We start from the raw sequence: 27,755 nt of genomic DNA, 5'->3' as shown, positions 1-27,755 counted from the left end.
CACGTTTGAGGCTTAGATGAACCTTAGACGCATTGAGCGTTCCAGTGTTAGATATTTTTAGTTTTAATGGATCAATTTCCAAATAACTGCTCCAGGCACTACAGTAAAATACAAACATTTGTAGCTTGGAACAAATGTTTGGAAAAAATGCACTTTTAATAGAAAAATATTTTCTTGGTTCAATTTTAACTTAGGTTTTAAAAAATCTAGAAATTTGGATCTCTCCAGTTGCCAAGAAAAGAGAAAATAAAAATTTAAGACCTCTCCTAGTCGATAGGGTTTTTGAATATTTTCAAAACCATCCAGCCATTTATTTACCTGTGGTACCCTGATGCTTCTAAGTATCTGAATGCTACTCTTTCAACTACTTAACTACTTACAAAAATGGAATGGAAGTTTCTAAGTCATATTGACATTTTTTAAAATGTTTACTGCTTGAGCACAGATCTGTCTTTTGTGTGTTATTACACATAGGGTAAGAGCTCGCCAGAAGAAGAAATCTGTGTTCTCTTAAAGAATAAAAACCAAACAAAAAGAAATTTTTTTTCATGATTTCTCTCTTCCATATTCTCCAAGTGTTAAGGAATTCAAAATGGACAAAAGCATCAAGCTTGCAGCCTAAGCTATATTTAACATGAAATAATTCACAAGCCTAACTAGTGATCTTCAGTACCTCTTTGGTATGTATGTTGCAGCCAAAGCAGAAAAGACATTTTTCTGGAAGATTCTCTGTTGCCCATGCTGAAATGTTTGGAAGTATTTAAGGTGAAGGATGAGATTTGGGAGGATGGAAGAAGATATATTTGGAAAGAAAGCAAAAAATAACATGCTGTATCTTCCTGCCGTAGCTTGTTAATTTCTAGTCTTGAGGACTGATTGATTCTTGATGCCATCCATCCACTTATCTGTCCTTTACTCGTGATCTTTGCTACCACCAAGATCCTTCCGCTTTCTTCCTTCCATAGGTGATTGAATAATTATTTCCTCTAGATAATTATTCCTCTTTTAACCTTGTGTCCAAAGTTTGCTTGTTTTCATTCAGATCTCTTGCCACACTGGTCTCCTGTCTTTAGGAGGTTCTTCTGCCATCCATTGAATTACCGTATTCTTCAGTTACAGTGCATTTGTTGTCTTTTTAGCTCCTGAATCTTGTATTTTAATCTTCTTTCAACATGTTATTATGTGAGTTAACTAGCCAACGTACAGTCCTTAACTTGTTCAAAGTTTTTTTCTCTTCCACTAGAATCATCATATCTTAGTCTTCTGTTGTCTTGATGATTATTTTTGTCCTAAGATGTTAAGTCTAAGTTTTTCTTCCTGATATATGCTACCTATTGACCTAATCTTGAAGTTGCTCATATGTTGAAGTAATCCGTACGTGATACCTAGAATTATTAAGAAAATTGTTCTCTCTTAAAGCCTCCTGAGCTTTTCTTTTCCATCTGTGTTACAGCATTTCATGGGTAAGATAATAGCACTTTGTTTTACACCTTTCCCCAAAACAGATCACTTTGATGTTGTTATACTTGCAACTTTTATTGCCAGCTTTAATTGCAACAGAACTAATGCTGTAGTTCAATGTGGTATACAGACATCTGGTGTCGACCATTGCTAGGTGTACCTTATATCTCACCAAATGAAATACCCTTAGTGAGATACAAGGATTGTTTTAATCCTTGCAGAACATTTATTATGACCGGGGGACTTTCTACAATTTCTTGTGGCTAATCATATTTTTAATTCTTACTATTCAGTTAATATTTCTGGCTTTATTATTTCTTAAAATTTTTTTTCAGAATAGCCTTCAGCATAAAGCACCGAAAAAGTATTCTGTGATTTGTTAACTCTTTTCTCTTCCTGTTGGTTCTGGAATGCATGTCATTCTTCTCCAAACATCTAGTCTGCACAAACTGAAATCATCTTTTCGCTGCTACTTCTCCTGTTCAGCTTGAGGACATCCATAGAAACATTTTTCAGACCTGGAACTTTTCTATTCTTGACTATTTTAATTAGGAGAACTGTTCTGTATGTGCTATATTTTATATTTCATTTATATTTTACTGTGATATTCTTTCTGCTTAATCAGTATCATGCAGCGAACTACTTTCTTGCGTGGTTCCTTGTAGTGTTATTTCCATCCCTTCTAATTTTTTTCTTTTTTCTTTTTTTAATAGTGGCTATTTGAGATTTAACCTGTAAGACCCTTCCACACCTCAGACATCTTTTTAGATTTACTTACTTTATTGCCATATCCCTCATGGTGTATCAGCTTTTTTGAACTTCACGCAAGCAGTTTAACTTCTAGATTTTTCTTTTGTTTATTTATCTTTCTTCTATCCTTTTGACCTATTCCCAGGGACCTTCTCAGATGAGATATTGATCTGTTCTTTATCTTTTCTTTTTCTTCCTAATACGTTCTCATCTACTTCTTTCTGCAACATCACAGTGCTCTCACATTTAACCTATGAAAGCCACTACATAAAATTTGTTGTTGACATCAGTACTCCTTTCTGGGTAAGTTAACACTCTTAAAAACTGAGCAGTCTAGGGTTTTTGCATTTCAGCTACCTTGTCCTAATTAATAGTGCTTCATTGCACACTGCTGGGGGCTTACTCCAAAGCCTAATTTGAAAATCTAACCATAACTGTAATTGTAACTTCAAAGATATGGCTGGGAATTTAGTCTATGCATGCTTAACATTTTAATGTTTTGTGTAACCCTGAGTAGTTTATCTGCTCTAATATTAGAATTATGCAGTTACAGTAAGATTTACTCTAAAACTCGTGCAGTAAGCAGTGAAACAAAAGCTTATGGCGAAGCTTTTTGACCTTTGTACATAGCCCACATACTAGAATTGAACAGATGCACTAGAGATTTGTAAAATTCAATGCAACAAAAAAAGAAAGATTTTACAACAGTGTAAGATAAGCTGTGAGTCCTGTTCCCCTCCCCACCATCATGGAGCAGTCAGTTCTCTTACATTACCACACCTAAGGATCACCAAATTAGGTGTTGATCCTTCAGATCAAAAAATTTCAAACTAATATAAATACCATTTATTGGAGAAGGTAAAGTAATACTTTCCTCATTTGAAGAAAGCAATGTCAACAACATTTAGCAGTAAGTAAAAGAAACTGTTGAGACCATAATAAAGGCCATAGGAAACTGAATAAAGGAGGATTTCAAAAGATATTAATAATTCTGTGTTGCTCTATAGAGTAAAGGTTTGATTTTTGTGTGTGTTTTTAGCTGTAACTTTATTACAAAGTTTATTGTGTTCTATGAATGCTAGGCTAGGTAGCTCAGATGGATTTTTGGTCCGTAAGAGGCAGAACTCTTGTTGCATATCAGTATTATAAATTCTTGACTAATAAAATGAATTTAGCTCTGTACATCCAATTCCAACATTTTCAGTAATCCAAATGTGTGTGCACAATGGAGGTAGTTTGGCTTTTGAAAATTTACTGTAGGTGGTTAATTGGTATTTTTAATATAGCTAACTCTGTCCTTGCCCTCATATATTCTATGGTAAAGCCATGATCTACTAAAGGAAAGTTGTATCTCCTCTCTACTTTACCACAGAGAAAGGAGAATCATGTATTATGAAATGATGGCTCTGCTCTTTCAGGTATCTACGTTGTATTTTAGTTGTCTTTGTTAACAAAATTCATTATATGGCCTTTGACTTTAAACTAAATCTTATTTGTCCACAGTGGCCTGTTCGTTTTTATTTATTTCAAGACACTAAATGCATTGCAAAAACACAGTTTAGAATTGGAGTTGTTTTATGAATTTAGACGTCATAATTGAGCTGTGAATACCTCTGACTTCTGCTGTCTGTAGAATGCGACTAAGCTTATCCCCTCCTATCTGAGCTGAAATATACTGCAAATCCATAAGCATAAATTTAATACATTGTAAAATTCTTTTAACTTCTGTGCATACTGTAGCACAGCTGTCAAAGTCACACGTAAAGACGCACATACTACATCTTAATAGAATTTTTCATTTGACCTCAAGTAATTCCCATGTTTCTTTCTTCTCAAATACATGGACATTCTGTGTTCTATTGATTATGCTCTTCTAGGTATTAATTTTTATGGCTTATTTAGTAGAACTAGTATTTTAAATATTTCTAAATAAGTATGAATGTACCGACATTGAGAATGATCATTAAGACTTGTGTTGTTTTTGCAGTCCTAGAACTTTTTAGTTCTTGACATTTTTTTTTTTTTTTGGCTTGAGATAGCTGAGTGAAAGAAGCTGAAATGCAGCTTGTCTTGCTGACAGCAGTATTTGATTTGTATTCATTGGAGGCTGGAATACTTGCTTAGGGTAGCACAGTACATAGATCTGAAGTTTTGTATCATAACATAAAATTTTTAGCTACTGACTTTTATGGTATATTAAGTTAACGCTTGTCATCCTAAACAGAACTTCAGAAAATTCATCATCACAAATTTGATAGCTGCTGAAGTACAAGATATTTAATGGTATAGCACATCCCTTGGAAAAAAAAAAAAAAAGCTCTCTCTCTTATATTCTAATAATTAGGAAGCATCTGCCAGTGAGTTAAACAATGAATTTAAATAAGTGACTCCCATAGCTGCCTTCATAAATCATGGATTCAAAGCGTTTGCTACTGTGAAATAAATTCATATTTGTCAGATGTGTCTACTTTCAAATTTTATACTCTGAAACATGGAGTCATTCCTTTGTTCTCAGTTTTTCCTAGTAAAGGCTTCATTTTGCTCAGTTTCTATGTCATGTCAGCATTACTTCTTCAAATATACTAACTGGATTTAATATCCTGTGCAAAAAATTGCTTTGGGCAACACTGAGCAAATTTTTTAATAACTCAGCCCTACAGTTCTGAAAAATATAAGCTTGTTCTAGAATATTGATGTGAAGATTAAAAAACACTACAGCAAAACTTACCAAGAATTTGCCTTGACCCTTTTTCAACGTAAAATATGGACTGAGTTGCCTTTTAAATTTTTTGTTCAGTCATATTAGTCCTGTCCCTTTTCTTAATGCCCTTCTCCTTTGTAATTCTGAAAAGTGTAAATTAATTATTAATTAGCAGCAACAAATGAATGAGGTTGTGCTGGGAAGAAGATACAAGCATAGACCTTTGTTTCACTGAGAAGATTCTAATGTAGATAAGAATTTGCGTATTTCGTTGTGATACAGGCTGCTAAGGTAGCTGTTAGAGACATGGGGAGAAGAGAAGAGGTATTAAATATGAAAAATAGGTTTTAGAAAAATAAGAATTAAAAAAGGAGTGTAAATTGCTTTCCCTCAGATAATGTGTACCAGGTCTGAATTCTGTTTTCTTAGAAGTTTGATTAGAGATGTCCTCCTTATCCCAAGAGTAATGTTAACGTGTAGTGCTGTGGAGCTATAGTACGTAATAAACTTGAAGCATCAGTGTTTAAAGCTGTAGATCATTGAAATAGTATCTTACTACAACAACATCAGATAGTGAGATATGCCTATATCTGAAAAGAATAATAAAACTCTTGCTGTAGTGGGAAATATGTCCCTTCCTATTAAATGGCTTAAATATTGATACTTTAAGTACTTGCATAATTAGGTACATACAATTGTTTGTAATAAAGAATACTAATTTTTAAGGTTTTATTCTGGTTTACTGTCAAAATAGTGACAAAAACCAGGGCACACGTGTATGCAACTGTATATATTATATGATGTAGTTAAAAATCAGTTATAAAACACTATTGATAAAACTTTTGAGTTTTTGAAGCAGTTAATTTTTTTCATACAAACAGTTGCTTTTTTGGTTGTCAAAAAAGTTCTGAAATATGAACAGCCAAAAGCAAATAGTTAGTACAAATATGAGTATTATCCCTAATGGCAGTTATAGCTCCCCTCACTGGTGTTCCTGTTGTGTCAATTAGGTTTCAGTCTTCTGCTGAAGAATAGTCTAGTGTTTACTTAAATGTGTAACTTAAACGGGAAGCAAAGACCACCCCCTGTCCAACTGAAGAATTATACCTTTTAATTGTGAATCTACTGATCCATACTGTGTTCACTGAGCTCTCTTTAAAATAAATGTTAAGGTTTTAAGACTAGATGTACAGGCAGTGTTTCAGTTGGTACTAAAGATGGCTTTGGCAAAAATGATTACTGTGGTTTTCCTCTCTGACATGTTTCTAACTGCTTAGTCCTATAGACTTAATAGAATTGTTACACGTCACTCCAGTTGAAGGACTGAATTTGAGAGCTGTTAATGCAAATATTTATCATAAATGTATTTTAATTTTTCATGCCCAGTTTAGTATGCCTCTAGATCTACCTTTCTCTCATCTCCCCAGTTACTTATAGTTTAAAACAGCATTCTACGTATAAAAATGTTGCCCTTATACATGCAATATTCTGTGATATTGCAGATCAAATCCTATATGGCTCAACTTATGCACCTATGAAACTTGCAGTGGGTAGTCAGCTGTGAAAATTTTAGTTGGAATAACTCAGTATTTCTCTGCACATGTGTAGCTGAAGCAAGAGGAGCATCCAGTTTGCTGGGGCTAGGTAGATACATCAAACACAAGATTATCCTCTGTTGTTTTACATTCCCCTGAATTATTTGCTGTTAATTGATTTGTGTGGTAATCTGGGAGTTGCACCTCTCCTTGCTTCTTTACAAAGGAAACTTCTTTTGCTTGTTGTTTTCACAGATATTTGAATTCAGCCGAGCATATTTTGTGGCAGTGTCACAGTAAAGCCTCCAGCGCTTCACCGTTCAGAACGCTTCAGAATTTCAAAGGAGAAAATATCCTAGCTCTTAGCTAAGAAATGAAAAATGTCCCTGAGTTAACAAATATTACCCTAAGGTTGGCAAAAGTGTTGGTTATTAGGGTGAAGTCTATATCCAAAAGGGCTATAATTTCTCTTTGACAAAAGAATTTTTTTATTACAAACGCAGGCAAATCAATGAAATTTAGGGGCACGGATGTCTTCTGCTCATCTAAAAGCATATGGAACTTTACTAATCTTGGGTTCTAAACCGTAATTTAAATAACAACAAAATGAAGTCAGTTGAATGGCTATTTCAGTTCCATGACCAATTCTTTGTCAGAAATGGCAAAAAAGGGATCCAGGGTTTATCAGCAGACCAGTAGTGTGAAGATTTTCACACTGCTTTGGACAAAGGTATGGGGGTACTAGGGAGGAGAGGGGCATCAAACTGTCTTACCTAGAACTTGTCTAGGAGAAAAATAGAGTCAAAATTTAACCACAGTCTCATGTGATTGTCTGGACACGCTGTGTCTTCAGTGCTTCCTAATTCCTATATCCAAAGTAACTATAGGTGTATGATAGTATCTATGTGAATATTTAACCTTTGATTATTATAAAAAAGATAACTGACCAATGAGATAGGTTCCAAAGTAGGCTTAATGTCAGAATGATAGAAAAATACAGGCATTTTTTTAGAGTTAAGAAAATTCGTATTAATAGTATGTTAGAGTTTTTTTAGGGGAATGCTATTTGTGAAAAACATCTCAAAATACTATGTTTTTATCCACTTTTTTATGAGATATTTTGATCTTTTGTAGCTGTAGTCAAGCTGTGTTGGTCACTTCTTTTGTAATCTAATGTTAGACAGTCTAACTAAGGCCTTATATGGTGAAAATTGATAAATATTATCATTAAATTTAAAATATGAGGCAATCTAATTATAAGTCTAATATAAAATAAAAATAAAAGGGAATATTCATTGACAGGTGGAAGCAGAATATTTGAGACTGAAAAAAAAGGAAGACAGTTCAGCATCATCAAATTATTTTTTTAAGCAATTTGTACATGCTAACTGAAGAAAAGAAAGAGCCAAAGGAAATTAGGAATAACAAATTACAATCAATCAGTGACATTTTTGTCCTGTTTGTGTGAAAATGTTCCTTGCAGAAATTGTACTTGATAATTATATAAGAACTCAACCAAAATTTATGTGGAAAAGAAGCTGGCTGTCATCAATAGCAGTCAGAGACATTACAGTCTTCTAGTGAAGTGGATCGAGTGAAATTATTCACTGTAGAGCAGCCAACATTTCCGATGTTCTCTAAAGGCATTTCACTAAAAATATATCCTCTATCACTACAATATAAATAAAGGTGTGCTGTATTTGTTGAGGCCTTGTGATCTGACTGCGACGGGTTATTTTACTGTTTCTTTCTTCAGTCCCTGTAGAATACCTCACCTGAAGTGAATCTAGATTCATGCGTTAAGATCTGGTGAGCACAATATCAGACTTTACACGTTTGAATTAACCTAGAAGTACTATTGTTGTCCTAGATTTTGAGATCACCAGGTTTGACTCACAAGCTCAGCACCAAAAAAGTGATAGAACTAGTTGTGAACTAAAGGTCTGCTAGTCAAATAAATGCTTCAGTTGTGTAGATAATACAGCATTTAAGGTCAAGTGGGACTATGTAGTTCCACCATGGTCTCAATTGCTGTTCCTAAAAAGGAAAACAGACCCACTGGATGCTAGCCTTTTACAGAACCTTACTATGAATGTGGGCATGTACTTGTAACGCTAACTGAGTAGTGAGAAAGCATATGCAAAGATAAGTAACCTGTGTGCTTATTAAAACCCATGGTAATCTTACTAGATGATAGAAATCTGATTAATTTCTACTCTTGGAGAGAATAGTATTAGAGCGTGAACGCCTACATACTCCTAACACATTAAATCTCTGCACTCTCTCTATATCATTTCTAGCCCCTCATTTATTGTTGTTTTGTGATGCCCTTAGTCCTCCCAACATCTTCTCTGCCTTCCTCTCCTCTGTACCCACATAGTTCATCCTCCATTTTTTGTTTCTGAATGGGAAAGAAGCACCATAGTTTGCCTTCCATACGGTCGGTGACCAGTCAGTAGTCCAAAAAGACCAGTAATAGTTGAACTTCAACTGCAGCCTCTCTTTCATTAGAATTACTAGTTTGGGACTCACCTTTGTCTAGCTGTAGTGAAACGTGTAGGATACTCAGTTATCTCTGAGATCTTTTGCCATTTTTTCAGTTGGTTCAAAAGTTGCTAAGGGCAGATGAGCGTTACAATTGCAAAAATTTAATTTCCTTAGTCAACTAGGCTGAACAGTGTCATGTAAATCTCACAAAACTACCAGAATGCTATTTCAGAGATGCTAGAAATCTAAACTTAATTGCTGTTAAAGTCTTTTCCATAGGTAGTCTGTGTGTTAATGCTCCTTCAGGGAAAAGTCATTTGGTGCCTGCCAGTCTTTCAGGTAGCTTGGGAATTAAGTGTCATGGAGTAGCAACATTTTATTCCTAATGAAAGGTCAGTTGCTATTTGTTTTAAAATTAAATTTAGCCTGCGAAGTAATGATTCATCAAAGGTTTGCTCTATTTTCTTTCTTGTTACTATTCAGTAGTTAATAAATGTGGGAGAATTCTCTCATTAAAATAAATTCTTATTCAGCAGTCTGTGTCTAAGCATCTGTATAGCTGAGCAGAGTGTGCCTCTCACAGACCTGTTTCTGCCTTTGTGGGATCACCTCTGCTAACTAATTCCTTTGATAGCACTGCTGGATGTTTGTAAAGTGAGGCAGTATACCCATAAAGGCTGTCTAGGGGCAGTCAAAGCAGTAACATAAACTGGGGTTTGTATACAGTTTTAGGTGATATCAGCTGCCCTTTCCAACCAGCTAGTCCGCAAAACCAGGCAGCATCTATCCGCTTTTGCTCTAGGGTTGGGAACCCAGATAGTATTCTCCTGCTTCATGCCAGATGGACCTTGTGGAAGCCAGCCAGCACAGTCTGTTTCAGCCAGCCAGTCCCGCAATTACTGGCTGCTTTTTCTGTACTATGTTTTGCTTTGGGGCAACAGTGAGCACAGCAGTCAACTCAGGCATGGAAGAAGTAGCTTATATTCATTTAATAACTGTGCAAGTGTACCAAAGATTCTGTATAAGATCCTTTCATGCGTATGTGTAGGATACATTTTTTAAAAAAAAAATTAGCCTTTAATATTTCTGAAATAGGGTAAAAATTATCAGCCTTCCAGCAGTAGTTGTTCAAGTCTCCCATCAAAAGTGGCTGTGAAGGTTTTATGTTCATGTTTAGTAAGTGAGAATCTCAACACTTATGTTAACTTTTATACAGAGGATGTTGAGAATGCTTACATGCACAGAGTCCTATTTGCAGGGTCCATTGCTGATTTTCTAGATGTCCCACTATATTTTACAATGCAGTGTTGGAGCACCAGGTGAACAAAATTCCTGAGAGTGAATAGTCACTCCCTGTAGTAGTTGCTCGGTTTATTCCTCACCATTTTGTGTGTGCCTCAGCTACAAACAATAATAGGCAGTAATTCAACAGTTCTTATATGGTGTGAATTATTAGAGTTACCTCTTTTCTGTAGGTAAGAGATCAGTCATTAGCATGTTCCTTGCAGTTTGTTGATCCTGGTCTTGTTGACCTGCAACTGAGCTGGACTGGATTTTGGGTAGAGGAGACACATTACCTAGAGAGATTTTAATCAAAGTGAATCATATTAAGCTGAAAAAGTAGCTGTGCAGTTTTGTCCATGTCTACAATAGTGGTAATTTTGTTTATATTGCACATACCTGCTTTTGCAGTCATTTTTCTCTGGTGTGTACCTGTGTATATTTTAAGACTGTTCTGGAGTTTATTAGTGGACTTCTTCTACTTGAATGAGTTGAGTTTTCTGCTCAGTAAATGCACCTCATATTCTATGAAGAGTAGACTACTTGATAAATGACATTGTTGGCTTTTATTTGAGTTGGAGATGATGATAGAGCTAATAACTATCTAAACAAAAGTGTTTATTTCTCTAGGCTAGAGTTAAACTAAAATGTTCCCGTTTTGATCTTAAATAAAATGAGGACCCCTGAAAAAACTACTGGTTCAAATAGCTGGCTGCACCTTTTTTGCTGTAGTCATATATGGTCTTCATTTTGCCAAAAATAGAAATTAAATGACTCAGGATTTGAGTTTGCAGTGAGTGAGTTTAGATTTATTTTGTGTTTAATACTACATTAAATTTTGAAGCAGTTAAGCATCATTTGCCTTTTTATAACTGAATATCTACAATAAAACTAATTGCCCTATTAAATGCTTGGACGTTTTCCTAACTTTTCAAAATTAATATGTGATTAGAATAGTCAAAGGTTCATGAGTTGTACCGTAAATAAACTGGAGTCAAGACATTATGTGTGTCTCTAGTTTTTAAGACATTGCTTCATACATTTAGTGATTTGATTTTGTTATTGTTTAAGCACATTACCCACAATTCCTCCCCCATTCAAAAAAAGAGTTAAAGTAATTTTGGTAAATCACGTCCATACACTACATTGATAGCCGTTCTTGCTCATGTGAATGATTTAGGCCCAAGACAGCATCATGTCACGTTTTTCACTTCAGTGACCATGATAAGCGCTTTTGAGGGCTGGCTGCTACAGTGTAAATAGGCTACTATATCTATACTGTCCCTAGCAGGTAACAGTATCTTTTATGATGGAGAGAATATAATGAAATATATTAGGATTCTATTTTCACATTTTCAAAGACCTGCCCAGGCTGATTACTGTGTATGAGTAGGCTAATTTTCTAGTCCCCTGTTGAGTTCTAAAGCAAGTTAAAACTCTGATCCGCGTGTCTGAACTGAGCTGATAGTAGGAGTGATCCTACTGTCTAATAGTAAAATAAGCATATATGGTGAGCATGCTTCAAGTGAAACTATGCTGTTCTTTAGAAAACACAATAGGAGATTGAAAGCTAGGTTTTTGTGAGCCCTCATAAGATTCTGTTCTTTACCTTGCTGGGCACGGTGGTGTTCTTGAAGTGTTATATCGTTCACATGAAAAAAATTCTGGAGAAATATGCATATGACCATGAAAACACTTAATCAAACATTAATTTAATGTACCCTGGTGTTTGGTCTCAAAGTATATGTTTTGCTGAGTATAAAATTAGTACTCCAGTAACATGCTTCATCTTTCTTTGCATGCACCCTTACAATAATAAAGCACGTAATTGATACTCTGAGTGAATGTTTTAGAAATTTAGCTTTTTAGACATTTAAATACTACTGGAAATCATGCTAGTCTTAGACATTAATTTAAAATGTATAAAAATCTGATGTGAAAAAGAATGTTATGGGTTTTATTTTTTCCCCTAGATTAAAAGAAAAGAACAAAATTGCTTTATCTAGTGTATATTCTTGGCAAAATTGTTGGACTCGAATTGAAGTAGGCCATTCAGAAGGCTTAGTCATAAGTAATCGTAGCCTTACGTAATGTTTTCCTATTTTTGGTGAGTTTCATTCTGAATGGTAATGTAGTAAAGGAAGACAAATTAATAGTGTTTCACTCTATTGGTGTAGAGCTTATAACTTTCTCTTTTTTGAGGTCAGTTAACTAGCATGTGGCTTCACCTCTTTCCATGTATATTAGCTTGAATTTGGCCTGCTGTCTCTTCCAGGAAATAGTCCCTATCTAGAGATTTCTTCAACATACAATTCAAATTCAGCTTATCATTAAAAGGTGTAATTAATATAAAAAATGTCTTTAGTTGAGTGATTCCAAGTTGTAGAGCTGTGTCTCCTTAAATGAGAATTGTTAAAGGAATAGCCTGCCTTGCAAGGGAGAAGTAGATGTTCAGAGCTTTAATTCTTTAGGTATTACTCATATATCAGCCTAGCACAACAGATCCATCATAGCGTAATACTCTTTTTTGAGTTTTCATTGTATCCTTTCTTACACTTTTCACAAATCAGAAGCAGATGTTGTAGTATTATTATTTCCTGGGAATGGAGCTTTGCTGGACTTGCTCTCTTTCTTTTCTCTTTTTCCTTTTCTCTCTTTTCTCTCTCTCCCCCCTCCCTCCCCTTCTCTCTCCCCTCCCCTTCTCTCCCTCCCTCCTCTTCATGAAACAGCTTTGCATGGTATGTTTCTACTCAGTCAAACTCAGCTTAAATAATTGCCTCCACCCTGGCATCCATACTCTTACAAAAATAAACATTGTGGTGTTTATTTTAGGAAGGAGTGTTGGGGAACTTGAAATACATGATCATGTTTCAATTTTGATGCGGGCTACTCTGGAAGTTAATTCTATTGCCTTAAGAATTAAAATAAACTCACAGAGGCTTTATTTCCAATTACTTTATTTCTGTTTTATTTGCATTGCATAACAGAAAGGAAGGAAAGAGCACAGATTTCATTTAGTGCAAGTGTCTTTCTGAACCATGATAACTCTTGAACGGCAATCACGAGCGTATGCAGTATTTAGGGAAATTAAAAAATATATTACATAGTTGTTATCCTTGACTGTCATAGCGAGGGATTATATATATCTGTGCCCTCTGCAGTTCAATAGCACTAAATGTTTAATGAGTTCAGGAATAGTAGGTAAATATTTAGCAATGCTTTGTAGAAATTTACGTGCATTGAATAATTGTTTGTCACTGCCTAACAAAATGGCCTGATTTAGGGACATGATTATTTCAGTTAGCAATTCCAATGACTTCTGTGCAATCAGACCCAAGGTAGTAGAATGCTAAAGTTGGAAAGGGACCAGTTGTTCAAAATGTCACTCGCATTTCAGTTCCACTATTAGTCCTGCTAGTGTAGCATTTGCCTTTGCACCGCTTGTGATAATTGTGTGTCCATGCAGCTCTTCTGCTTAAATCATGGCTGCATCTGTTCTAATGGGCTTTGACTTTGAATCTGAAATGATCCTCTCTCTTGATGCCTTTGAAATGAAAGAGAAATACCGGGTTTATTCATGTATTTATTTAAAGCACTTGCATAGAGCATTTACAGCCAGCTAGACTTCACAGAGCTTCCAAATATTAAATGGTTTCATTGTCAAGAAGCAGAGAAGATAGCAAAACTAGAAACCTTACTTCACAGTCATTTAATAGTTAGTTCATAGCCTCAAGTAAAATTTCACAAGAATATATGCCTTGCATGTAGGCAGTTCAGCAGTCTTCTTACAGAAGGAAGAAGTGTGAAATAATGACATCTCTCTCAAATATATGTGACCGGATCCTTTATTTTGATTATCTTGATATAAATTAAAGAACTTTACCTGATTAAAAGCTACTGTGGAACCACAAAAAAGTATGGAGAAAACTGATTGAAAACTGTTGGAAAGTCAGTTACCAAAAGCAAGATTCCTTTAAAAATTACTATATTTAAATGTGTTCTATTTTAGGTAAATATGAGCTCTGGGTGGCCATGAATTTCAAAATGTGAGTCATCAGTGGCCATTTCAGTATATAAATCTACTGTGTTTGGGTAGATATGTTTAAATATGTATCCATTAAAATATAATCTGTGCTTCTTGAGTGGCCGTACGGTGTCATCATGTGCCTGTAGGGTAAGACACAAGAACAGCTCGCACTATTCTCTCTTCAAGTAAAGCTATTTGCCATCATTTTTACGTGAACTAATTATCTTCTGTATTCTAAAAACTACTCTACTTGCTTATTGTCTATTGTTTAGAACATATAACTGAATGTTTATTTGCAAAAACATACCCTGTAAGTCCTTTCATCAAGTGTGATCCGTTTCTCATTAGAAGCGAGTGAAGTACTTTCACAAGTTGAGCTGATTCTTACCATATCATTGAATGGAAGTTTTTCTGGTTATGCTTTGTCACTGCAAAACTCTGACTTCTTCGCTACTATTTTTCTGGCTGACCTGCAACTTTTGTGGAGAGACACACTTTCATTCTGAATTTTCTGGGAATAATGTATTGGAAGGTTTATTATTAGGTAAGTTTTAGGAATAATCTGCCTAAGTAAGTTTGTAATAATGGAACAAAGAAACTAAAAGATAAATGAAAAATTAAAAAAAAAAAAAAGACGATACAGGGCAGAGAATATCTATTTTTTTTAACGTTTCACCTAGCTTCCATCTCTCTCTCTCTCTCTCCCTTAAGTTTACCTAAAATTTTCCTCTGTCTGAAATAAAGATGGCTGGTCACTTTGCCTTTATCCATTCCTATCCCCTCATTGGGGAAAGAGCAGCAGGCAACAATTGTCTCTTTCTAGCTTTTTTATATATGTATAGTATCTCCAGAATTAAATCAAAGAACTTCCTTCTTCCTTGCAAGCAAGGCTATGCCTTTAACAACTCATATTAAAATACATATAGGTGTAGCATTATACCCCTTGAAATGCTTAGCCTAAAATTCATATTCATCAGCTAGTTTTCAAATTATGGTCTCTGATTTAGGTCTTCTAGCCAGGTTTTGTTTGTTTTAGGTTTGGGGTGGTTTGTTTTATGTTGGCTCTGGCTTCAGCGTTTGCAAATAAATTGTTTCTAATCCATGCTGGTTTTCTTTCGTGGCTGAGTAGCGGGTGCTAGTTAGGATTGTATCTGTCACCTGATTAATAGCACTAATGAGATCTTTATGGTTTCATGATTTTGGCTTCTTAAAGACTTATCTTTTCAGGGGCTGGACTTAACTGGTCCAGCCAGCTGGTAATGCTCTTCATACCTTGAAAGCTTCTCAAACAGCTCCTGGAAAAGCTTCAAATTAAAAAATGATGAGGAAATCTTCATATGTAGCATCATGCAATAAAGTTCATTACTTTAGGGATTTAATGAACATGCAGGCAATGATTTTTGATTGAGAATGTTTTTCCAGTAGCCATGTCCTTGTTATGTCATTGTACTACCGACTCTGCTAATACATTGCTTCAAATGATCCGTACCACTGCTGTAACATATGTGTCTTCTCAGGTAGACAAGACCTAATTTTTTTAGATCAGGTTATGTTTAGAAATAAAACATTGAAAATCAAATTAGTTTTTATAGTATTTAGCCTATTCTTTGTGCCATTTCAACTGGGCCTTGAGTACTATACTGTTTTGCATTGTAAATACTCTGTATATGTACAGAAGTGTATTTACCTGTAGAGAACACTCATCATCCCCAGATTGAGAGAGAATTTTTCAATCAATTTATCAAGTGTGAATAACTAACGAAGAGTCACGCTTAAAATTTTCCAAGCTGAGAGCATACTTGCTGGCCTTTTTAAGAAGATCACTATTGTACCAATTTGGCAGCTAGATACACGTGAAACTGTCCTGTCTCATTAACTAAATATTTTATAAGTACTGGATATTCCCAACTGAAACAAGAAGCCACACAAAATAACTCAAGTGATATTTTTTAACAAAGTTACTATGCTGGGTGACTAAAACTAGCACCTAAAATGTGATTCCTCCCCAGTGGAGGATAGAATTGGGTCTGCAGAGTAGTAGTACTTTTTTGGAGGGTAAGAGTCTGCCTGCCTCTTGAGAAGAAAGCTTAACAGTTTTAACAGTAAACTATCCTGAGGAAGGGAAGGATTTCTGTATATATTCTGTGTGTGTGTATGTGCATACAAATACTTTGGATTCTGTTTAATGTATAGTGTTATGGTGATTTAAATTGCTACCAGATACAGAAAGAAAAAAATAATTTATTTTAACAAAATATATAATTGAGGCTAAAACAGGAGATGTCAAATTGCTTTTATAAGGGAAGATCAATTCATATTATTCAGACACATGTGAAAATCAATTTTTAATTGCTTTAATAGATATGGGACAATTTAAAGGATGTCAGTGAAAGTGACCTCTCTTGTCGAATAAGTATTTTACAAATATAGAAGGCATTTAGAGTCTCTGCAGTCATGTGACAACCAGTCAGTTTTATTAGACTATGATAATAACGTTGTCTCTTCAAGACAGAATTTATTTCTTTAGTTCCCGTTGTGCCTTTTTGATGCAATTTAGCGTGTCACAGCAAAAGGCTAGTAGTAGTTAAGTATATGTGCATCTATGGATTTTGTAACCAAGTAGTGTTACTAGACCCTGTTAAACTTTTCTTTTAAAATGTCAATTTTTTACTTTTTTAAGTAACAAAGAATTAAAGAGCTGAAGTGCATGAGTACATAAAAATTTATTCCCTTCTTCATTGTGCTTACTAGAACCCCAAATGGTTTGTATAGTTTGCCAAATTTCAATATAAATTATTTATGAGTAGTTCACATTATATTACTAAATGCAGTATATATTTTAAATATTATAAGCCTTAGACCAGAAGATGCTATGATTGGAGTGAAATGCATGTTTGGATCCAGATCTTGCAAACGCGCATATATATATGTATATGTAGGTATGTATATGTATACACACACACACACACATATATGTATATATATGTATGCATACGTTACACACACACACATATATATACATATTTTAACATTTATATATGTATTGGTTTAGCGACATGAGAGATAATGACAGAGGGTCACCGTTCACATGACTGTGGTCACAACTAAGTCAAGACAGCGCCGAAGAGGAGCTTTTTTTGGACCATTGTTTAGTCACCATGCTGTGAAAAAATGACAGGGTGAACAGCCTTTATTTATCTGGTATTTAGATACAAATGTCAAGATCAAGTTGACTGGGTTAATGCTCTCTCAAGTGAATATTTGTATTGCCGGCGGAGATGTGTTCTTCTAGTGACAGTTTTATATGCCAGGAGTAATGCAGAGAGGTCCCTTATACCACTTGGCACAGTACAACAAAGAGTGGTGGTTAAGAATCAATCAATTAAGAAGCATTTTAACTTCATCATTAACGTGTCTTAATGTGAAATATTCCTATTTCCTTCATTATATTACTCTCTTTTGCCTTACTGAGAATTATAAGGGGCCCTGACAAGCAGTCAAGAAATACAGATTGGATTGTTGTCATATACTATTGAAATGAGATAATCTTTGAGATCAGTGATTTTTGTCTTATTAAAGAAAAAAGATGAAAGATGGAATTCATCTCTGAGAGATGTAATCATTTAGATGCATGAAGTTCTTGCCTGATTTAGCTTTGAATGGGTTATTTGAATGAACATAATATAATGGAATTTTGAAAACAGTAAGTAACCATCCACCAGGTAAAAACTGTTTTATCATATCTTATGAACTACATGTTTTGACAGTGCATCAACCCGAATTTAACCAGTGTGAATCAAGGCATTCTTCTGTATGCTGAAACATCAGGATATTTCAGATATGAATTATTCTGAATCTTGACAAGATTCAGGCAGAACTAATGAGAATAAAACTAATAAAAGAAAAAGATATTGGCTGAAACAAACAAACAAAACTCTGAAACCAAGAGGAGGACAAAAAGTTTCCCTTTTCTTTCCCTTATTGAGAGCAAGCATTTTTCTGTGTATTTTAGTGGAGTGAAAATTGCATCTGTGCATCAGAATAATGAGAAAAAATATATCTATGTATAGATAGATATAGACACATGCACTACTCTGAAAAAATAGATATGTTCAATTTCACGTATAATTAATGATGTAGTGGAGGAGAGAAAATCTCCCTCATTTTGTACATATTTGCAGCCCTTACAATTTTTACTTTCTTTTTTTGATACAGTAGCTAGTTTAAAAAAAGGCATTCTAACAATTTCTGAATAGTATGCTATATGTTCTTAGCAATAAATCTACAAAATGAGCCCATTAACAATAATTATTTGAAAAAAAATGACTTTGTTAGGTTTGTGTTTACTGTTTGCATCTATCATTGCATTTTTTGCAACTCCATGTAAACTAGACTTCTTATTTATCAGTTAGGAATTTTTATGGGCATACTTGTGACTTCATGGGGAAGAAAGATGGAGTGGACTTTATATGAAGAAACTTCACTCAATTTGAATAAGACAAAAATGGACTGACTTTTTAAAGGCAACTTTGTAAGGTTCAATTTTAACTTCCGTGAAAACCATGCTAAGGCACATCCTTAATTTCATCATCTCCCTTCTCAAAAATGTATCTTCTAAGCAAACAAGTATCTATTCTTTACCTGACATTAACAGTAGTGTGAAAATGAGTCCAACGTAACATAATTGCATATGAAATAACTGTATTCTGCATATGTGCTTTGCCTAAATATGTGCTGCTTTTTACAGTCCTTTTTACTTAATATATGTACATAAACAGTGCGGTTCAGCTTTAGCTGTTGATGTTATCTGCGTTTCTGTGCAAAACAGGTTTTATTTTGATTCACATATATCCAATTGTGCCCTTTTTAATGGATTTTTTTTTTGTTCTGAAGAGGATTATTTTTATTTTACAGAGCTACATACACGGAAGCAGTCAAGCTCAGTTTGTTGCAGAGTCGCACATTATTCTTCTACTGAGTATCCTTCAAAATGGTGCTGAATAAAAAAAAGGCAAGCTGATGCTTGTTCGGACAGTGAACATCATGGAAGTTTTGAGCAGGTATTGCATTTTGGCTTGCTTACTGTATGATTAAGTAAATATTCAGTGTTGCTGCTATTTACTGCCAAAGAGAGCTGGCACTACTTTTCACTAATATGCACTTTATCATCTCCTTTGTTATTATGATGCCAGATTACTACTCTTAACGTTTTTCCTTTCACTGTTATCTTTGTCAGTAGTAGAAACTAATTTTCTTCTCATTTTCACTATTAGGTTAAAATTGATAAGCTAGAAATTATTTTTTTTCTTTTAACTTTCAAAGAGAGCACGCTAGTTTTCTACTACTGGAATTTACTAATTATGTATGAAGATGATTTGTCCTCCAGTAGTCTTTGTGTTTTACGTTTTTTTTTCCAACTAAATCTAAACAGATTACCTCTTGTTCCTGTGACAATAAATAACCTAGTCCCGTTTGTTTTGATATCAAGTCTCTTGGCAGACAGACTCTTACTGATTCAGAGCAAGTTAAATTATTTTTTTGTGAATATGTCTTAATAATTTATAAAAAACAACAACAACAACAAAACAAATACTTTCTGATTTAATTAAGACCTGCTTCTGATCAGCTTTGTTCGTTGAGGGAAAACGGTAGTCACCATTAACCACTATTAATGCATAGTCATTTCATCATGATTACCTTCCTCTAAGGAGAACAAGAGGAAAAAAATAACTTTTCCGAAGCTGTGAAGTAATAGCCAAATCTTAGAGTTCAATGATCATAGCTACTGCCTTGTCCTCTCCCTTGCAGGCACACGGACTTAAATCCTGCCCTTCCTCTGTCTTCCCAGCTACCTCTGTCTTTGGCATTTACTATCCAAAGAGAACACGGTGATATACACTGATCTGTTATATCTTTTTGCTTCACTCCGTTCAGTTACATGACATCAATTTGCTAGCAGTTAGACCTCATTTGCTCGGTAGATAGCCACAGCAAATTTAATTTCAACGTTGTTATGATGGTGTTTTTCAGAGTAAATGCAGTATCCCCTCTTGCATTCTCTGCTTTTTAGATCAAACGCTAATTAACATTGTGTCAAAATGAGACTGTAGTAGTTAAAGATTTGGAAGTGCCTTTTTTTGTTCGTAATTTCTAAATTTGGGCTCCTTTTCTTAGGAAGAGAGAGTAAAGATAAAGATATGGGTAAAAATAAATAGCTTTACCTGAAAATTGCAAAGACAAAACTCACTGATTATTAACTTGATATTTTTTTTTAAGTGCACAGAGACAGCTATTGTATTTTAAAAGAAAACCTTCTTGTAGAATAAACAGGATGCATCTTATTGGTGTCATCTGTATGCTTTTTAATGTAGCCACATTTTTTAATGTTTTTTGCTTTTCCCATACTGCCCACAATTTAAACAAATGTGTTATCTAAAACAAATCCTGTTGGCTGCTTGAGAGTGGGGCAGAACAGAAACAAGTTAAGATTAAGAAAACTGAAACTTTTGTTTATGACATATTTTACTTGTCTGACTGAGGCATGAAAGTGATATTTTTTTGTTGGCAGAAATTGTCTTTAAAGAGGGAAGCTGACTAACTGTATTAAAGTAGCTGCCTGAAAGAATATTTTCAGTGAGACTCTTCATTTCCACTTGCAAAAATAATTCTCTAAGGTTTCATTTCATGGCTCAATACTATTGAGCTGAGGTTTTGGACACAAATTTCACAAGTGACGTGAGGTCTTGACAGATTTTAAGTTATGCATGAAACAATTAATACTTCTTTATTCTTTTAGTGCTAGTAGTAATTATTAGCTGCTTCATTGTTTCTTTATTATATTTCTATTCAGAAAAAGTTGATATAAACTATAGGAATTAGCAAAAAGTACGGCAGACTGTCCTCTAAAGTTTAAGAGAGAGATTGCATTTTAAAGCAAAGCATTACTATGCTGAAGATTTACATGCCTCATTTAGTTACTTCTTTTCACTTAGTAGTGGTGAGAACAAGGACAAGATTGTCACTTCCTACCAGATGCTGAAATAGAAGGTTATATTTCTCTGTAAAGTGAATTTTTAGTAACTTTTATGAGAAAAGAAAATATGAATTTCATTCCATGCACAACTATTCAAGTATATCTATTCTTGCTATTTTAGATGGTGATTCTACCCAGTCTGCTAGATGATTTCCATATAATGATCTGTAGGCTATAGCTACATAAGGCGGGGGACATTGATAGGAAGCGCTTATGAATGTATTAGATATTCTTTTTCTGTTATTTTTAAAAGCCAAATTACACTGAGTAACATCTACACAATGTTACTGTGTACGTCCTAGGTATATACTCAATATTTTTATAAAATTTAAAAAACTAATTTTAATGCTAACAATTTGTTACTACCTCTTAGGAGTAACACAATGAAAGTGAGTAAAATCATGGTGATAATACAGCACATATAATGCTACATCAGTAAAACAATTCTAAAAAAAACCTGTCACTGTTAAGATTATTTTTGTAAGTAACTTTCTTTCTATGGCATGTTTTCTAACAGTGAAAATACTGACATTGCTTTTAGCAGCAGATCAGGCCAGTAGAAGTGTGTGAGGTTTTAAATGCCTTCTTTCTGAACACATCATTAAAAATTCACATTAAGCTCTGCAGAAGAAGAAGGCAGACATTAGTTCATTTCCAGAATCCCAGACTGGGGGCTGATTCCTTCTGAGGTTCCTTAGAGATGAATGATGAGACATCTTACTGGGACTGGAGTCTACAGTATCTTACATCTTCAGTAAAGATTCCTTTTAGAAGTTGGAAAGAAAAAACACCCTATTTTGATTTGGATCTTTTTGAATTTCAGATTGTAGAATAACAAAGGAAAAATTTTAATGGGCTTTTTAAAAAGAGAAAAATATATTTTATTATGTAAGAGGTAGACCCCTTAATTATGCTAATCCTTTTACATTATGGAATGAGGATTTCTAGGTGTTTCAGAATCACTTACACCTCTTAGTTCTAGACTGCGTTGTTTGAGGAGAAATGGTTGTGTGGTCCTGTGCCTAGGCTAAGAATTTGTAAATATGGCTTCATCTTTAGTTTCTCCCACAGAATTCGTGTCTGATCTTTTTAGAATAACTTGATCACTCCATATCCAGGCTTATCCATCTATGAATTTGTGATAATTGTGCTTTCTTCCATCATTTATCAGTCTCATCTAGTTTAAGTGTAAACTCTGCAGGCTAGATGCTGCAAGTTAAAGTATGTATTTACCATTGTAATTTAGTCATATTCACTCATGAAACAGAAACAGAAAAAGAGTCTCTGTTGTCCATAGATGATTTATTCAACTTGTAGAAACTACCCAGTACACGTGGAGACCCCTGAGATGGCTGTGGCCAGAGGCGACTCCAGTTAAACCCCGGTAGATCATGGCATTGTACTTGTTGTACTTGTGGTTGTACTTGTTCCAGGACCTGTTCAGTCCAGAACAATGTAGCTCCACCTTGGCAACATAGAGGTCTGATATATCCATACTGTAGTACCTCCAAATCTACAGAGTTGACTTGGCATCCCAGTACAATTTTTTTCATTACCAGGAATACAGCGCAAAGTACCCAGTTGCCTGAGTTCAAGCTGATCCAGGGTTGCTAAGCTTTGCTGGACACACACTGATGCCTGCTTAACCAGTGCCTGCTTCTGGCACTCAGAAACGGGTTATTATCTCAGGTATTGAGCAAATACTTAGAGCTGACATCCAAAACGGTGCTAGTTAAGCCCCTGTGGGTGAGTATCTGGCATCACAGTGAAGCAACATGCACAGATATGATTGTGCTTATTGTGTTGCACACTTCTGTTCCTTTACATATTTAGCTATTGCTACACAGAAACTTTGATGGGTTTGTATTATGCTGACAGTATGACTGTTACTCAAATTCTTCTGTTATTTTTTTACTCCCATTTTCTCTTGCCATGGAGAGTTGAATTCAGTAAATGATCATGGAATCTTATAAAGGTTGATTGACAGGGACCTTTGAAGATCACATAGTCCAACCTTCTTCTTAAAGCAGGATTATCACTCACCCTTTATAAGGTCCATGGCTTTGGCTAGCCAACTGTTGAAAAACTCCAAGGATGGAGATTGCATAACGTCTCTGGGCAATTACATAAGTGAAGAAGCTATTCCTAAAATCCCATCTGAACCACCTGAGCTGCAAGTCATGGCCTTTTCCTACAGTAATCTTACCACTGTGTATAACAGTCTTGTCTGTCATAAGGCTTTGACTTCCATTTGATTTTTTTTTTTTTTTTTTTGCCAACCTAGTAGAATCAGTGGAGTCTTTGGTAATTTTTTCATACACAAATAAAAACTGTATCCAGATTGGCTATCCCACAATTACTTCGTTAGGCATGAGGTAGTTTCAGAACCTTCTGCATCAAGGTTTTGAGCTATTATCCTCCTCCTCATTCTTTCATTTCAAGCTGTTGAGTTTCTCTAGAACATGGATATGATTCTCCTTTCCAAACTGTTAATATTGATGGTCAGTTGTGTCGTAGCCAATGGCATTACAGTGCTGTAAGGCTGAGATGAATGTGGCAGAAAGGGAATGTTATGGAGTAGAATAATGAGTTCCAATATGTTTCAATTTTTTTATTGCCTAGGAGAAAGCAAAAGGCAAGTTTTACTTTTATTCATGGTACTATACAGACTGTTCCTAGACATAGATTGGCAGGTACAATTCTGGGGGGAGAGGAATGTTTTAATCCATTATAACTAAATATATTTACTTGTAGAGGAAAATTAATACTGAATAGCAGTTAGATATAAGTTTAATGTGACGTGACATTTAATCTTGCACAGTGATATGGTAGTATTTATAAGCATCTGTTTTCATTTTTCTTTGAAATTGACAAACTTTGATTTCCTTCCCATAACAGAAGCTTGTTATTATGTGCAATTGAAAGTGAAGCTTTCTGTAATATATAAAGGTATTTATCCCTAGATCAGGTGGATGATCACTGCTTCAAGCAACTTTGTGTAATTTACACACATAATAATTTCTGGGTTTATGTAGAATTATATCAATATTGTGACTTTCCTGAGAAGTAAAGAGTGATCAATAAGTCATCACAGAAACTGAAATATACCTGCAGTAGAATAAATATGACACATTGCAGAAAAATTATGTGAAATAAGTGCATAGAACAAGTTTGTTTATACAGTCTTTTTTTTTTGGTAAAAAGTTGAAAGCAGTAACTCACTTGGAGCTATCAACATACTAGATACTGCACAGCCTATAAAGCAAGGTTTTTGCTTCTGAAGGGTTTGAAGATCTCTGAGGACCCCAGGACTGCATAATTTACACAGGTGAATAATTTCATTCATATAAGTAATCCTGTTAAGACAATGTATTTGTTGGGTAGATATCTAATTCTACCACATAAAAAGGAAGACGGAATATATCTGAACATATTATGATTTAACAGTATAGTTTAGCATCTTCTCATGTTAACATGACAGTTTACATCTATGCACAGAAGTGCAGCTATACTGGATCAAATCAGGGATGCATCTAGACCGGCGTCCAGTCTCCAGCAGTGACTGTTAAGCAGATAGTTAGGGAAGGACCACAAGAAAAAAAACATCCTATCATAATCAGTGATTTAGAGATTTCTGAGCCAGATATTACGGACAGAACATTATAGCTCTTAGCCACTGATGAATACATTCTCATTTCTTTCTGATCCTTTTTTAAACTAATTATGGTACTTGCAACATTCCATAGCAATGAATTTTCACAGCGTTAGCTTTATGTGGCATGCAAAAGTTATTCCTTTAAGTTGTTTTTCTAGCCTGTAATTTGCATGCAGTAACTTTATTGGGTGATTTTACTTCTTGAGTTATGGGAAACAGTGCTTATTCTTTTTTTGCCTTATTCCTTCCAATTTTGGCTTTATAGAATTCAAGGTATAGATTTCTCTTACTTTTCTCCTTTCCAAGCTGAAAAATCCAACTCTTTCCTCATGCAGTTCCAGGCAGCTGTTATCTGTTCTTGCTGCCCTTTCCTGGCAGAAATGAGGTCATAATTAATAAGAGTCAGTGGAAACGATCGGGTATTAAAAAAAATAGATGTAGTTTGACATTCCTGGCGAGCTAAGGTAAAATCAGCTAAAGAAAAGAGTGTTGAAACGTTAGTGTAAGAGTTAGTGAGGGGCAAGATTATTAAGACACAGAAGCACAGGAGATAAAACTGTGGGATTAAGAGCTGTCTTTTTCTAAGGGGAACAGTATAAAATAAACTGCACAATCAGTGTTATTGTTGTAATTAAATATAACTAAATATAGATAGCTATGCTGGCTGTTGTAAGCCAAATAACCACTGGAATATGCAGCACTGAGCTGTAATTATGACTTTATATGTGAAGATGTAGGGAGAAAGGTAAGGACTAGTAAGGTCAGAGAAGCTGTGTGGAAGTTAATTCTTGATTTCTTTCATTTGTCCCTTTGATCGATCACTAACCAATAGGTCTAGCAAATATATCTATTTTCACTAAGTTTGTGTCGTCCCCTTGAGAATGAAATTGAATGGAATGGCTTGTGTCCTGTTTCTTTCCTTTTGCAGTAATAACAAATCCTTATAATGCAGACTAAGTTTAAAGCTGCAGTAAATATTTTCATTATCAAAAGGGTTTCAGTTACTAAGCAAATTATTTACTCGTACACCAGGTGATAAATTTTAAGGAATTATTATAGGAATTAGAAGTTACTATTAACCTGACAATCTTTCTCATTATTAGTATCAAATTTACTTAAGTTTGATGCTGATAAAACATATGCACCTAAGTAAAAATGGAAATCTCTCTTCAGTTTGTTAATTTGAATTCCCAAAGCAGAATTAATGTGACAGCTGTGTAGGTGGGTATGAGACATTGATTGAAAAGGAAGAAGAAATCTGATCTGTTACAAAGAAAAAGACAAGTCTTTTATATAGGATTAAAATTACACCTATTATGGAAGACATTTCCTGTCCTACAGAATGATTTTAAATTAAGTGTATTAAGTGCCTCTTTGGTATAAGGAACCTTAACCACAAAACAAATTAAAATAGAAGATATCATACTGTGTAGGGCTCATGCTAATATAATCACTGAGGGCAGGAACATGAAATTTTGAGTCATAGTGAATAGAACACTCCTGATTTAGTTCAGATATGCATACTGTAATCAAATTATGCTCTTCAGAGATTATGTAAAAGTGAAAGAAGATGACAGCTAAAACACTGAGATAATAAGCTTTTTATATGTTTGATCTGAAGGGTAAGAAAGAAGAACACAGTGGAAAAAGATAGAACTAAATGCACAAAATCTTTGGCAAGTTTCCTAATTAACTATGGAAATCCATGTCCAAAGTAGCAAAACACAAAATTAATGCATGTTTTTACTTACTTAGGTTACCCACTACTACTGTATATTAAATATCTCATAGCCTCTTCTGGCTCTTTTGAAGGCTCCTAGACTCCTCCTAAACTGTAATGAAGCATAAGGAGATCCTGGTTAGAAAAATTAAGAGTTTTGTAGTTGATCTTTTGTTCCATTACTTCTTTGTCCTGTTGCTTTGATCTCAAAATAATTCATAATATCACCTTTTAAGAAAGATTCTAAAGCCCAGTTAGGCGTTAGTGAAATACAAAGGAACTTTAAATTTTCAGTTGGGCGTTTGTCATTGCAACATACAATATATCTACAGTATACAATATAATTCTATTTCGCTAGCTAATAGAATGATACTATATTTAGTGAATTGCCTTCAATTATGGTATATGGCCTCTATATGAATGTATTGACTCTGTAGTTCAGTGATTTTCTACCATTTTCAATTCCTAGCTCGCTGCTATGGCAATTACCCTGTTTTTCTTATTTGCCTTTTGCAAATATCTGACCGCTAGTCACAGACCACGATGCGTTCACTGACCATGGGCTGAGGACGGCAGCATGATTTTTTTCAAGGACAGTGTATTTTTAAGGATTTCTTTAGCCACTAGTTTATATTTCAATGATTATTTTAATTTTTAAGAGACATATTTGTTTCAGTGGCTAAAAGATGCAGAAACATTAGCTTTTTGGGCCTGTTAGATCCACAGAAAGCTCTTACTAAATTGAATAGTTCTGGAGTGCATGCAATTGAGAATAAAATGTGTCAATTAAGGTATTGCACAGGTCTTTGAAAGTGAAGGAAAGTGCAGTACCAGCCTAGGGTCATATTGATAATGACTTATAATATAGGAAAAAAATGTGTGATATTCTTAACAAGATCTACAGACGCTTAGAGAGAGCAAAAGAGATAGTGTATGCATGGGAAAGGATCAGTTGTATATTAACAAAGAGATGAGACAACATGCTAAAAAGTATAGTGTTTGAAATAAATAAGTCCTTGAAAATAAAATAAGGTGAGTGTTTGGAACAGAGTAAAGTAAGTGTTAGAAGAGTGGGAGAAAATGAAATTGCATCATCATGAATACT

General features: G+C 34.6%; 1 protein-coding gene across 8 annotated transcripts in view; it reads left to right on the top strand.

Moving 5' to 3' along the window:
* The window catches only part of TUSC3 (tumor suppressor candidate 3), a 141,029-nt gene that overhangs the window by 92,601 nt on the left and 20,673 nt on the right, over positions 1-27,755 (top strand). For 5 of the 8 annotated variants that reach the window (XM_068942789.1, XM_068942791.1, XM_068942788.1 and 2 more), the window contains exon 7: positions 19,157-19,220. In XM_068942789.1, the coding sequence (XP_068798890.1) occupies positions 19,157-19,220 (64 nt within the window). Of the gene's footprint in view, positions 1-19,156; positions 19,303-20,050; positions 20,862-24,479; positions 24,604-27,755 lie in introns of those variants that run through there. The other 3 variants (XR_011141051.1, XR_011141052.1, XR_011141053.1) reach the window with 2 other exon arrangements.

This window comes from Struthio camelus, chromosome 4 (genome assembly GCF_040807025.1).
Source record: "Struthio camelus isolate bStrCam1 chromosome 4, bStrCam1.hap1, whole genome shotgun sequence".
Lineage (NCBI taxonomy): Eukaryota > Metazoa > Chordata > Aves > Struthioniformes > Struthionidae > Struthio > Struthio camelus.
Note: the sequence above shows the minus strand (reverse complement) of the source record. Positions and strands in the feature narration are given on the sequence as shown.